The sequence below is a fragment of the Rhopalosiphum maidis genome, chromosome 3, assembly GCF_003676215.2.
Source record: "Rhopalosiphum maidis isolate BTI-1 chromosome 3, ASM367621v3, whole genome shotgun sequence".
NCBI lineage: Eukaryota > Metazoa > Arthropoda > Insecta > Hemiptera > Aphididae > Rhopalosiphum > Rhopalosiphum maidis.
The window spans coordinates 46,289,024-46,304,064 of NC_040879.1; the positions used below are offsets into that span (position 1 = coordinate 46,289,024).

Sequence of the window (15,041 nt, forward strand, 5' to 3'; positions counted from 1 at the left end):
TTTTTTTTTAATGTTACGTACCTGAATACAATTTTAAACAGAACTCTGTATCTCCAAAAGACACTGTTTAAGTAATTCTCAAGTTTTAAAATATAGTCTTTCAGTATATTTAAAAATTCTAAAAACCAAAATTTAAATTATTGTGTTATTAGAGCAGCAAAAGAGTGAACAATGAACAATGGGCACGCATAGTACATAACTTTGTTTATTTTTGTTAATATAAAATACAGTATACTAATAGGTTGTGCCAGGTGTTTATTATGATATGCAAAAAAGAAAGATATAATACATAGTACATAGATAAGGATCTGTATTGTAGCTTATATTTTGTTTATGTTCACAATTTATAAAGCTTCTATTACTAAACAAAAATGTTTGAGCTTGCATAGCCCGTATGCTTGGAAATAATTAGGATCAAATATTGTACGATCAGTTTAAGAAAATGTAAATAAATAAATGTTTAAAATAATATATTTAATAAGTTTAACGTTTTTGTTTCAAATTATTCGCCTGGAAATCTTTAGGAATTTTTTTGATTATCGTAAGAAAAAAAATAAATGGATGTTAATATAATTTTAGCTATGATAAAACTCAATTAACTTCTTAATATATATTAAACAAAATTAATATGACGTATCTCACATTAGATAAGTAAAGTTTATCATTTATATATTAAAAAATGGCATTTTTCATGTTTAAGAATGTATCAAAATATTATCTCAATTTTTATAATAATCAAAATTTTACTATCGTTTAAAAAATGAATTAATATTTTAAAAATGAGTATGAAATAATTACTTTTTAACATCAAATGGTGAATTTTATTAATTATTATTTCAATCAAATTATATAGATTCGTGTTAGAACGAAACTACGTTTTATATTAAATTATCGAGTCAATATGGATTAACGAGATTGGATTTCATATTAAACACAAATTATAATAATGAAATCTGTAGCGGCGGGACAAAGAATTATGCTCGAGAAGACATTTCTGTTGAAGATTTTTAACATTAAAGTGATTGGGCAGTTGTGACGAATTGAGTTATTATGGTTTGTTAAAATCAATATTGTTCAATTGAGATTGGGTTTGTAATTAGTAAATGGATGAATTGTTATGGGTTAAAAAATATTCCCCACGCTCATATATATAACAGTTATTTATTATTATAGATTTTGGTACATCGTAATCGATGTAAAATCAATATAAATTCTTGTTGTAATACAATATACTACAGAGTAAGTATTACATCGTTCTAATAAGGTGTAACACTCAGACAATTTGTTTGTTTCATTATTTCATTGATTTTGTAATGGTGGTGCTACTAACTATTAATAAATAATAATTAATTATTTCTCTGCTAGTACTATACGCGGTAGTTCAGCGTATTATTATGGAATAGATCAGCTTTTACGCCTTTACGGTGATATAGGAATATTATGATCAATGGGCCTCAAATTAAGTAGTTATATGAGAATCGCATGTATATATAATACAATCTTTATTACTATACATAGCATAATAGGTTATAAACAATAAAATCACACTTAACATTATTAATTGGATCATTTCAATTTCGAATGCAACTACAATAATGATATAATTATTATAGTACATGTTTGGTTTCAGTTCAACGATAAGTGCTTACTTGATTAATGTTATACGAGTTTGTGTTTGGGAAATATAACTAGACGTGAAACAACTCCTTATGTAATTTTAATAATATTATATTGATTCCCTTAAAATAATGACATTTTACACGAGCAAGTTGATACGTTTAAATTTATATTTGTTTGCATTTAAAGTTCAAAATAGTATGTCAAAAAATAAAGTATATTTAGTGTGTATATGACAAAATATTATGACTGCTCGATTAGATTATTTATTTATTTAAACTTAAGCAGATCATAATTATTAATGAAGAAGTATACTCATATGATTATTAAAAGATTAAATGGAATTCAATTAAGATAATTTAATTTTTATTTCATGAGCTAATGATATCATTATTATATTAATAGGAGAAACTAAAGCATAATTAGTTTTTTCTAAAAAAAATAGTCTAACAAGTTCTACTCTGCAGAGAGATTAATAAAATTCTGGACAGTCTATATAATTATCTATAAGTTTAAAATTTATTTCTGTTACACCGACTATGTAAACAATTTCTATCATTAATGGCTAATGAGAATGTGTTTCACGATTAGTTTGAAAAATAAATAGCGAAAAAAATGACATTGGACTTAATTCAAACATTCAATTTGATATTATAAGCATGGAGACCAAACCACAAAATTATATTATAATTTCGCTCGAATTAAAAAAATTGTTTAAATTTTTAAAACGTCATGATCAGTGGAATATTCATTTTTTCTACTCATAAAACATTTTATCATAGACGATGAGATACCTAAGTTTAGTATACTTATATCGTATCAGTTAGTATATCTATTCATGGACTACAGATACATTGGTCAGAAATAAACTTTATATAGGTCGTAATGTGAATTGATAACTAACTCGTGGATGATTTCTATAATACTTAATAATTAGTGAATAATTAATCTCTAATCGAGTTCCATTTATTGTTATGTAAAATCGATACCCGCTGTAATACTACATGATTTTAGATCGTATATGCATAAAAATTGTATAGCCCTATCATATGTTATCTACAATAAAAATAGAAATGAAATAATAGTTATAATTATTAAATAAACAAAAACGTATTATGATAACATTTTGATTTTTTTAAATTGTACGTGGATGCAAGATCATGATGTCTATGTATACAATTATTTTTTAGAATATAAAATATATAATATTACATATATTATAATAATTATCATAATATCATCATCTGTTGGTATCATAATACATTATTATGATTTTATCGCTTATAATGTTTGTATACAATTGAAATAACCTACTATTATAATTCCAAACAACATTGTGGTCGTACATAAAGTTGTTTTTATCATTTTGGCTCCCATATAATATTAAAGTGAAAGTACTCCATATTTATGATTAATTTATTTTTACAAAATTAAAAAAAAAAATTTAATAAGCACCCCTATTAATGTCTTTTGCCGGTGTGGACTAACTCAGATTAGGTTGTCGACACATAAGCTTGGCTCTAACTGTTTGCAGTTGAGTTAAAAAAAAAAAAAAAATAGAATAAATCAATTTTTTTCTTCTTAAAATGGTATTTAAAATCATACCATACAGTTTTTTATAAATAATCTGGTAAACATAGATATTTTTCTTTGTGTCTATAAAGTATAAAACGTAATACTGTACAATTAAACTAAAAGATTTTTTGTATTATCTATATTCTATAGAATCGCAACTAATGTTTTATGATTAAATTATTTAAAATGTATGTAAAGATGTATAATATAACGATAATTTTTTGAGTTATTATTATTTTTTCAATATTTACATAAATAATGCATAAATATTAAATATATATATTATTTATTATTTTAGTAAACAGACTTATAAATTATTAGTACATTTCTATACAAGGATTAATTTTAAAAGTGAAATTAATGTAAACTTGGAAAAACTTTAAATGTTGTTGTATTAAGTAAACTTCAATCTAATTCGATTATATTCTATTTTGTGTCTTTCAAAAATGAAAAAAAATATAACTACTAAATTATAAATGTATATTTCATCATATTGCAAGTTGCCGAAACTTTTTTCTCATGATTTCTTGATGTTTATGACATTACTATTAAAGGAATCCTTCACCTAATTTAATTGATTAAAGTTATTTACTATTAATAATCTCTAAAAGATAATATAATTGTTTCTATGTACCTGATAAGTAACCAACTGTATTTAATATAAGTAAATCTTAAACATTAGTTATTAATTCATATTTTATTAAATTCTAACGAATATTCAAAACAATAGTTTCTGTTTTTAATTTTATAATAAATACTCAAAAGCCTACATTACCCTGTTGAAAATTGTATAGTAAAGACTTGGCAATCGCATGTATCCAATGCGCACCAAAAATTCATAACAATCTGCTTTATGACACTTATTAAATATTTTTACGACGATCTAACTTTTGACATTATTAATGATTAGTTTTAATTTAATAATATTAATGCCCATAATATTATGCTACACACATGCGTGCGATTAACATTACTGAAAATGAAAATAAATGGCAGAGGATAATTTTAATGTATAGCACAAATTAATTGATATTATTTATTATAAAATTTAACATTTTTAAATCAATAGAAATTCATATTTTATAACGTTCAAATAAATAAGCATTGGAAGTTTTTTGCATATATTAAAAAAAAAGATTTAATATAACGTATGCACAGTAACATGACCCAAATATATATGTTTTTTCATTACATTATACTGCGAAGAGCTATCTACATATAATTATTTTGAATGTTACAGAGACCAAGATAACAATAATTCATTGTAAAATAATAATAATAATAATAATAATAATAGTACTCATTTTATTGTTTGATTTAATATTTTGAGTGTTAAGAGTAATTCATTGAATGATACGAATCTCTGTAACGACTAACGATGTAATCATTTAAAAAATAACGATGGAGTTATAGGAAAAAAATTATAACAAAAAACACTTGTATGATTAATTTTGTAGTATTTTAAATAAAACTAAAATAAAAGTACACCACGTTATGTATGTTTCAAACTTTTAATTCATTAACTATCTAACAGCAGTATCATACATAGCAGTCTGTAGAGTGGCGTGTATTATGTGAATACCTGTATTTATATGCAGTGTCCTAAGAGCATTAACTGTGATAGAATAATGGAATTTGTATTGAAAATGTTGTTTATTTAGGAGTATAATTATTTTGAAGAAAAAAAATATAAATAGGTACTCTGGTACTATATAGATACTAACTTATATATTTGTGCATATGTGATTAAAACTTAAAAATATATCGGTTGTATAAAAGTTTTTGAACGCATATTATGGTTGTTCAAAACTAATCTAAATGTCTTTCATAGATTTCTTTTTGTTACTTTGGACACTTTTTTTATATTTATTATATAAAACAAAATAACAGAGAACTTTATCAAAGTGTTTTTTGTACGTTTTAGTACTTTTACTCTATTTTAATGACATAAGTATTTATAACTTTCTTCAATAAAAAATGCATTTGAAAAGTAATATGTAGGCGCATATACTAGTGACTTAAATAATTAAAGAGATTACTCAAGTGTCAATTACTTAAGTTAATTTTAAATTAGTTGTTAAATGTAGTTAATATTTAATAAATATCAAAAGTGTGATTGATAAATTATTAAGTTAAATCTTCTTGTTTTTGATTTAAAAAAATTAAAAATTGTATTTACGGTATTTAAAATTGTTAAATAAATAATTAAAAATAATTATAAAATTTTATAATTATCAATTGAATGTCCACGATTCGGGAATTCCTACAATATAGTATAAATACTAATACAAATAATATATTGTCCGGATGACAGTTGTATTATATATTTTTTTTTTAAATTATAATAGATATATATATTTTTTTTTAAGAATTTTAAATATTTCTATCATTAGAGTAATTTGTAGGTAAATAATAGTTACCTAAAATTAGTACCTAATTTACTCCTTAAATGCTTGAATAAATGTAAATTATAAATGGTATACGAGTATAATTAACAAGGTATAAAGTAAATATTTCCAAATACACCACTGTACCACGATTAAACGTCCTATATCTTTTGAATGTTTATCAGGAGGTAAGTGTATGTTTTATAATCTTCTAAAGAACAAGTAAATATTTCCTGGTTTATAGTGTATTTTAAATGCATGTTCATTGTCTATATCCACTATGTCGTAATTTACTAATAAATAATTATAATAACTGTAATAACTTTATATAGTATTAATATTATTATTAATAATACAACGGTATGTTGATATCATTTTAAGTAAAAAAAAAAATACACACAAAACCGTATAATTGTAGCATTTTGCACGGAATGTAAAAAAATTTGCTAATATATTCAACCATAATCAAATTCCCTCGCAAAATAAGTATTCTCAGATTTAAAGTAATGAAACACTACAACATTTTCATAATTTATGGTTTTCCTTTAATACAAATTAGAACAATTAAGTAATATACATAATAGGAAATATTATTTATATTTTTTTTAAAGAAAAATTATTGAGACAAAGTAAATTCAAAAGATAATTTAAGATAATTCATAACATAGTACTTATTATGTTCAATAAATGAATAAAAACATTATTATCGTATTAAATAATAATAAAAATAAATGTTTTCATTTTTATCATTAAAACTATTTAAAATTATCAAATTGTTATTTTTTGTGTTAAAAATTACGATTTATAATCTGTTAAGTATATAAATATCATATTATTCTATGGGATGCTAATTAACACCCTTATTGCACACCCTTAAAATGACGCCACTGAATAATCATTTATACGTGGTACGTTAATAATATATTTGTCAATAACAAAAATAAGTTATTACCTAATTATGTTTTTTTAGAAAATTTGTGTGATGATAACGTTACTAATTTAATACACCAATTAGTTAGGTAAATCAGTGGCGCTGCGAAGCGTGTTATCCCGAAGCGGTCGCTTACGGTTTTTTGTAATACTATATAATGGGATGGTTGACTACCATATAATGTGATATGGGTCTTGATGCGTTAAATTGTGTACACATAACAATGTTACGTAAATATTATGACGGTATGTATAGGTAAATACGGTCAAGGTTAGGGTTGCTCAGCTATTTAAGTACACGTTTGTTTTCGAAATTCGTTGCGTCACAAGTTTTCACGATACCGTGCGGATTATTAAAAGTGACTCAACACATTCTCGAAAAATCGTATGATTATATTATGGACGTCGAATTGCCTGTGTCATATCGATCACTATATATTTGCATTTCAACTGTAAAAGCATTTTGACTTGAAATGTAACGAACGAAACGCACTTGAATAATATAGTTATATATGCGATTGCACGTATCCGTTAAGAAGTTATTAAATGTAATTTTAAAATTTCTGTATTCTCCAGCCACGAAAAAAATGAATTCCAACTCACTGAGGTATTATATACAACTCTGATGACTATAATTCTGAGAACACTTTTTGAACATGGACAACAAAGCGATCGTCGACTGTGTACGTTATATCTGAATCATTTGATATATATATCTATATGATATTATCGTTATGTATCTATAATACCAGTTGGATGCATAACAGAGTTGTAGTTATTAATTTATTAGTCTATAATTCTATATCGTATGCATAATGATACCTATACAGAACGCGATGACCGTAAATACGCTTTGATTAATTACACCGTAATCAGTTTTGATATTGCAGTAAAACCACCGTGGGTTTACCGATGCATTTAAGTTTCGCACTGGCCGCAAAGTGCAAATATAACAAAAAAAATGAGGTATCTACACGTCATGACAATTCGAAGACCAGATACATTTTTCCCCATAGATTTTATACTTCCGTCGACGCGGATCTGTTTCATGTTATTCATTACACCACCAGTCTGGAGAATGAATGTAGTTATTGTATCGTCTACGATACTGAAATAAATACGCTACTCGCATTTACGCAGTGCAAAACTAACTCTAAAAAAAAAAAATCACTATTTAAGAGAGATTTCTTTTTGTATATTATGTTTTTAGATCATGACTTCACTATTGTCAATATCGTCTAATACTCTCTAATGTATTTCAACGAATAAATTGGTGCCTGTGTTACAAAATCACATTTAGGAAATCTAACTATTGAGAAAACATTAATTAATAACCATTGCTATAATAATGTAATGTTATATTATACTTAATTTTTATTAAAAATTAAAATATTTTAGTACTGTAAATTATACGTATTATTATGATAAGAAAATGTGTTATATGTCTTCATTATATTTGCCTCATTGGTTACGTACACATTTATAGTATACTAATTTTATTCGCGCACACAGCTTTTGTTCCACAAAGTAAAATAAGTGCACTGCGCTATATAGAATGAATTAGAATTTTTAGGCAAGAATAACAATATGAAGTAAAAATATGAGTATAATAATATAGTAGACAACTTTAAAAATATGACAATAGATATAATGAGATATCACTGTAGTAATGTAACAATAAATGTAATAAAAGACAGTATAATATAATATAATTTAATATAATGATATCCAAATGTAATAATATGGCAATAGATATAAAATAGTATAAAGATATACGAATATAAATCAAATGTGCAAAATAACATTACCAATATGGCTGTATAATATAATATAGTACAATATAATATAATGAGAGCTCATCAGCATTGCTCTTACTTGACGCAATTATCTTTAGTTGGTTTTTCGCCCACGCTACGTTCATCGGATTGTATTTGCATACAATTAACGATAAAAAAAAAATAGAGTTTGTATAAAATACAATTGCAGCGATCACGGTTAGTGCGGCTAAAGGCTAATTGGTAACGAAGAAACAAAACAATACTTAGGCGCAATCCGCTCACCGGGTTAAACGCAATTAACTCATACACATGAACATGCAATAATGACGAATCTGAATAAAAAATATGAGACGGTGATTGATGAAAAGGGGAGATATGGCCCTGTTGAACGATAGTAATTTTAGATACCAATTAATAATTTTAAATGTTTTAATATTAACTATTAAGATTAAAAAACATTGACGTTGTTTGAAATTCAACACGTGACACAAAGGCACGTATTATGAACGCTGAAAAAAGACACTGGCTGGAACATAAATCAAAGTACTGTATAGCTTGAGATTCGGCATGAAAAAGAAATGAAGGAAAAATATGAACATTTGAAAAAACTGAAATGAATGATAACGAACATTTTATGAAGAACATAATAACTACGATAATGCCACACGCATGCCAACATAATACAACACAAAGCATAATGGCGCGAATAAATATATTGTGGTTGATTATTTGTTTAAAAAAAAAAAAATGCGTTTCATTAAAATTTCACCGTTTCTTCAATAAATATAAATTTGATTTGCGAAACAACATCTTGATAGTAAAATCTTCATCATAATATTGTAAACAAACTAGCCGGTAAATAAAACATTGCCCAATTTTAACCGCTCTGTATATTTAATGCCAATAATCAACTCAATAAAAAAAAAAAAAAAATTGATAACAATGGTCGGGTAATGTCGACATTTTTCATATAAACGTCTTTGACGTACCTACATATATTCTGCGGGTAAACGTGGTATTTGGTAAGGCGACTATAGTAACCACTGCTTAGTAATATATTTTTATTATTATCGCTGTAAGGATGTATATTGCGCGCGTAGATTTTGATCAGAAAGCATGCGCAGCTGATAAAATGTGCTCTTCAAAAATATAAATGTCTTAAAAAAATGGCCATAAAAATATTTATGACTACCATATTATTATTATTAGTGCCTTTTATTACAAATTATTAGTTTTTTGAACATTTTTTTTTTGTGTTGAAAAATAAAAACGCGTCTTTATAAAAACGCGTTTATTTAAAAGGACATAATATTTTCATGATTCTTGTCACAAAATTTAGCCGTAAATATTGATCGTATCTACATATTTGATATTTTTATTCTTCTAAAGTGTTATCGCGGGACTTTGGTGGTCATATGTCATCTGAAAAAAGTGTTTGTCCCCAGCCATAAGGTATGTAAATAAATATTTATAATATGCATTCAGATATATCGGGATAAGCGAGGAGCCGAGGACACATGATGTAACCACTTGTGTTTTGCTGGTATTTCGTAACGAGATGGTTGAAAATGCGTTATTTACATATATAGATACTCTCAGAAAGACATATTCACGGTGTGCACAGTTTTTAAAGTATCAGTGTGTTCTCTTATTTATTATTTTTTTTTTGTTTTTACTTATTTTCACTTATTTGTGTTCATAATACGAGACATCAATTCGTACAATATTATACATATCATTTTACGATCGCTATTATATAATATTGATTGTATTTAAATGATTACCATTCATATTTGAAACCACTACTAATTATTTATACATGTATACGATTTAAATGTTAAAATATAGATACTGCGCAAACTATGTAAACTGTGAAGACCGCTTTTTAGTCGATTTTCATCTTTTCTTTTTAATCAGTGTCGACTGTCGGTAGAATAATACTACTAAAACATTGATGCGTGTAAACAGACCCTTATGAATCAGACAAATGAACAAACACGGAGTATCGTCATTTTACAATGTTGATCTACCTTTTCGTCGTAAAATTGTCTCGTTTACGTTTTTCATTTAGTACGTAACAACCCCATAAAATGCAAACTAATTACGTTTTTACGATGTGCGCGCTTTTTTTTTTTTTTTAAAGTTAATTTATAGTAAGTTTGAAACTTCATGATGTATATTTAACAAGCTATTTCATAAAACCGTAAATAAACGATATAAACAATCGTAAACGTAAAAAAATTACAACACAACAGACTTTGCAAATATAAAGTTAGTTTATTAACGAACATGTTTGGCCATAATAATACATACTGTTATAACTATATTTATGTATGTATAGTATATATAATATGTATACATATATTTTATGGTGCATAGAAGTTAATTGTGTGTAGTTATTCATTAAAATAGTAATCATTTACGAAATAATTGTAAAACTACCACGTCGAATAAATTGTGGTTTTCAAATTAGATTCAATTATTTTTGAAACAATGATAAAATTGTTTTATTCACTAGAGGAGTACCTATTTTATAATATTATTTTTTATTTACTTATTATTATTATTTTTTTTTTTTTTATACGTTCTGAACTTATTTATTCCAGAATAATAGTATAATGTTATAAAGAAAACAGCACCGAGTTGCATTACGTCTATTCGATGCATCCGACTGGTGTACTTTTCTTCTCCCCGACGGTCTTTCAGTATAATAGTTTTATATATATTTTTTTTACTATACAAGTGAATACACTTTTAACGATGTTGGCATTGGCGTCGGCAGTACCACCGATGACCGGCGGCGGTCATGGGTTAGTCTGGTCGATGAGGTGGGTGAGGGTTGATGGGACGAAAGAAGTCAATAAAATTCGCAGCATATGTGTATAATATAATATATATATAAATATTTTATGTTTACGGAACTGAACTTCAGTTTAGAATTACAAATAAAATCCAGTCGTCGGATGACAGACCTCGGTGACCACAAGACGAATTTACTGCTCTTCGGGGATCAAAAGCGCAACATCAGTTTCGTCACCCATCCTCTCCTTCATTTACTCTCCTCGTCTCATTCTCCTCTCATCACGTTGCCTTTTACGTATCGACGGCCGTACACTGACATAATAATATATTTTTTACAGGGGGTTTTAATGATTTGGAAGGAGTCGAACAGGCATCGCGTGATTTGTACGCAGGGTAGGTTCGCAAGTACTAATAAAGCTACTCGTATTATTTTATTATTATTAAACCTGAGTTTATAATCCCTAAAAATTATTAAAAAGTTATCTTAAAAATAATGTCGTTTTCAACGGAATGTTTCATTAAAAAAAAAGATAGCTAATAAGTAATGATAACATTTGTTTTATAGTTATGCAACTCGTTAAGTAACTACTAAAACGATAGGAAAACGACGGTTTAACTTACGGACATTTTAACGCTCCTTTACTTTAATCAAACTAACTGTTATATAAAAATCAATTACTAAACTTAAACACGCAAAATAAATAAATAGTATTTTGGAAATAAATGTGATCGCCATGAATCTCTGACTGACCAATTAGTTTTTATTTGCTAATATTCCAATAAGAAACCACATCCGAATCCTACGATAATTTCTAGAGATATTCAGATAGATAAAAAAAATTATCATATTTATTTATATAACGTTTGGAATTTGGTACGAGTGAAAAATCTCTAAAAACTATTATAACAAATAACAATTATTATGAAAATAGTTTTTCTTGATAAAATATTTTGAATTTCCTAATTAATTATAACACTAAAAACTTGTACAATGTATAAACATATATGCACTAAATATCAATAAAATTACCTGACAATACTAAAAACGCAAAACTTAAGTATCAGTTACACGAAGCGAATTATATACGAGTACTTACTTGAAATACGTTGTCCTAAAGCATAAAATAAATAAATAAATAAATAAATACATTTCATATTGAAGTTCAAGCCTTAATTATTATAATATACGTGATAATATAACGACCTTAACCTAAAATATGCCCATTAATATACATACTCGTCCTCGAGATAGTATCGTATGGTTGTGTCTTCTGTGAACGACTTACGTGATAAATGCAAAGGGATATAAAAAAAAATAGCAACGATCCTATAGCTGTGTACATTATACGTCAACCACGGTAGTGTTAGGTGGTAGTAATGGCGACGACGGTAACGGTGTGTAGTTTATGATAGCAGTAGACAGTTATACAGGGTGATTCCCCAAGTATGCAAACCATGTACTTAAAAACCTTATTTTAAAATTCACGAGGTTTTGTTTACTGCTTATTGAGTGTAATAATTAACATTATATAGTGTTGTTTCTGTTTTTTATTCGAGGACCTCCATTTTATTGTATATTATATAATGGATATTTTTATTTTTAAAAGTCGAAGTACGTATCTAATTCAAAATTCAAAGGAGTAGTTTTATAGTTATTAAAATGTTTACTAAAGATATTAGTCATTAAGAATGGGTTTACACAATAATGAAATACATGTAATATCATTAATTGTCCAATCTATTATTTATTATACTTAAACTAATAAATTAAAAATATTGGTAAATTAATATAATATAAATAGCCACTAATATTTTCAAATAACTAAAGTTCCTGTATCTTCCAAATCCATTATTATAACAAAACACAAAGTTACATAACTAAAAAATTTTATACTAAATAGTATACTGTAAAAAGGAAGTCGTAAATTGAAAAAAAACATGGGTTTTCATTTTTGCAGAAAACTTCTTAAGTCATATAATTTGAATATGTGGTCTTAATGTATATTTAAAAATTATGGAATTCTAATTTTGAATAACGACGTTTGATTACGTATACGATCCCTATGAAATTGGAATTGTTATGGATAAATGTCAAAAAACTTGAATTTAAATATATTGGATGTCTATATTATATATGGTGAGAATCTTCAGGGTGATTCTCTACGACCATTTTGGAATATATGCAGTGTACAATAATATTTGCTGTTCTAACTGATAATGGTAGTTGGCTTTATTTTAATGGCTACTGCAGCAATAACAATCTCGGTTTGTCGTCGGACAGGGCAGATGTTATTGTTTACTTTTATTATGTAATATACTTATATACCGTCCGTAGTGAAGTAGATCGGCTTAATGGCATTTTAATAATTCAATATATTAAAAGCAGAAGAAAAACGCTCAACTGTTGTCTTCGGGACTGTTTTCAATAGAATAAGAAGAATGTCCCTCGGCTGAAGAAAAGTACATTGCTGAAAATTCAATAGGTACTTTACTTGATCGAGTTAAATTATTGTCTTCGCGAGGATACTCGACACGATTAAAGGACTTAAGTGAATGCGATTTCTTTCAAATACATTAAGCTCGTATTTTACATAATACAACGAACTTTTGCATATACATTATGAATAGCCAGCCGTATATGTATGAATGTATATTTCGTTTTATTTTTATTTTTTTATATGAATAAAATCAATAGTAGACTTTATGAAGTATCGGAAGTTATGATGTTATAGTGTAATCACTATATCCTATCTATATACGTAAATCATTTCGTATATCAATTAAATTCACGAACATGTTATTTATAAAATCTCGAATTTACTATTTTCTAAAATTAAATATTCTATTAGCGCCACTACTTCTATTAGATGGCTTGGTTCAGCGTTTGGATTTTTGTTGTTCAATATAAGATTCATCGTGAAGAATATTAGCATTACATAAACAATATTATTTATATTCTTAAACGATGAACCGTATAATGGTAGTTACTACGTAAACAGTCGTTATCGTTGAGGTTGTGCATTTGTGTTATTCAACCAGATATTCAGAATATTAAACTGTTTTTTTTTTTTTACAAAGTTTTGATTTGAATAATAGTTATAATAAAAATAAAAATAATTTAATTCGAATCACTCAGATACGTTATAGCATAACGGATAAAAAAATATTTACATGCTCAAATTCAACAGTAATTTTATCATAGATCATCTGGTCTGTTAGTTGAAATATATTTCAATATATTATATGATAAATGTATTATTTTAAACAATTATACTTTAAAGTCTTACTCGTTTAAAAAATGTTTAAATTAAAAATTCTTTAAATATATTATTAATTCTATATAATAGTGTAAGCAATACGTATAAATTAATTTAGCCTAGTTTTCAGAAACATGTAGTAATAATGGTTTGTTGTTGAATCATTTACATTCTGGTGGACGCCTAAAACTGCATATTATTATGTAAACTTAAATTTAAGAAACTTTAAAACAGTTCAAATTTTTTTAATAATTAAATTTAATATTTTTTTGTTTTCAGAAGCACATCCGGATAATACCAAGAAGCTATATCAGGTATGTTCACTATTTTCTTATAAATGTATTTTAAAGTAAAAACACAAAAATCTTAATAATAATACAGATTAAAAAATAAAATAAAATAATTTAGTAACTATAACATATTTTTACTATTATCGATTATTTCTCTAGATTTAGGTTAACTTCAGAAAAAAACGATTTTGATTGTAAAATCAACACACAATAAAATATTAAATTATTTATGAACATTTTTTATGGAAAAAAAGGCGTTTCGTATTTCAGTTTTGAGTCTAATAGGTAGATAACACACATACGGACATTGATTTTTATAAACATTTGAATAATAAAAAATGATAAACTTTTCTTAAATAAATTGGTTATGTAGATGGTTTTTATATTTTGTATTACTCGACTTCG

General features: G+C 25.9%; 1 protein-coding gene across 1 annotated transcript in view; it reads left to right on the forward strand.

The window, feature by feature from the left end:
• LOC113556412 (amyloid beta A4 precursor protein-binding family B member 1-interacting protein-like) overlaps positions 1 to 15,041 on the forward strand; it is a 400,319-nt gene that overhangs the window by 61,877 nt on the left and 323,401 nt on the right. Inside the window, exon 2 of the mRNA XM_026961336.1 lies at positions 14,626 to 14,660. Coding sequence (XP_026817137.1) covers positions 14,626 to 14,660 — 35 coding nt within the window. The remainder of the gene's footprint in view (positions 1 to 14,625; positions 14,661 to 15,041) is intronic.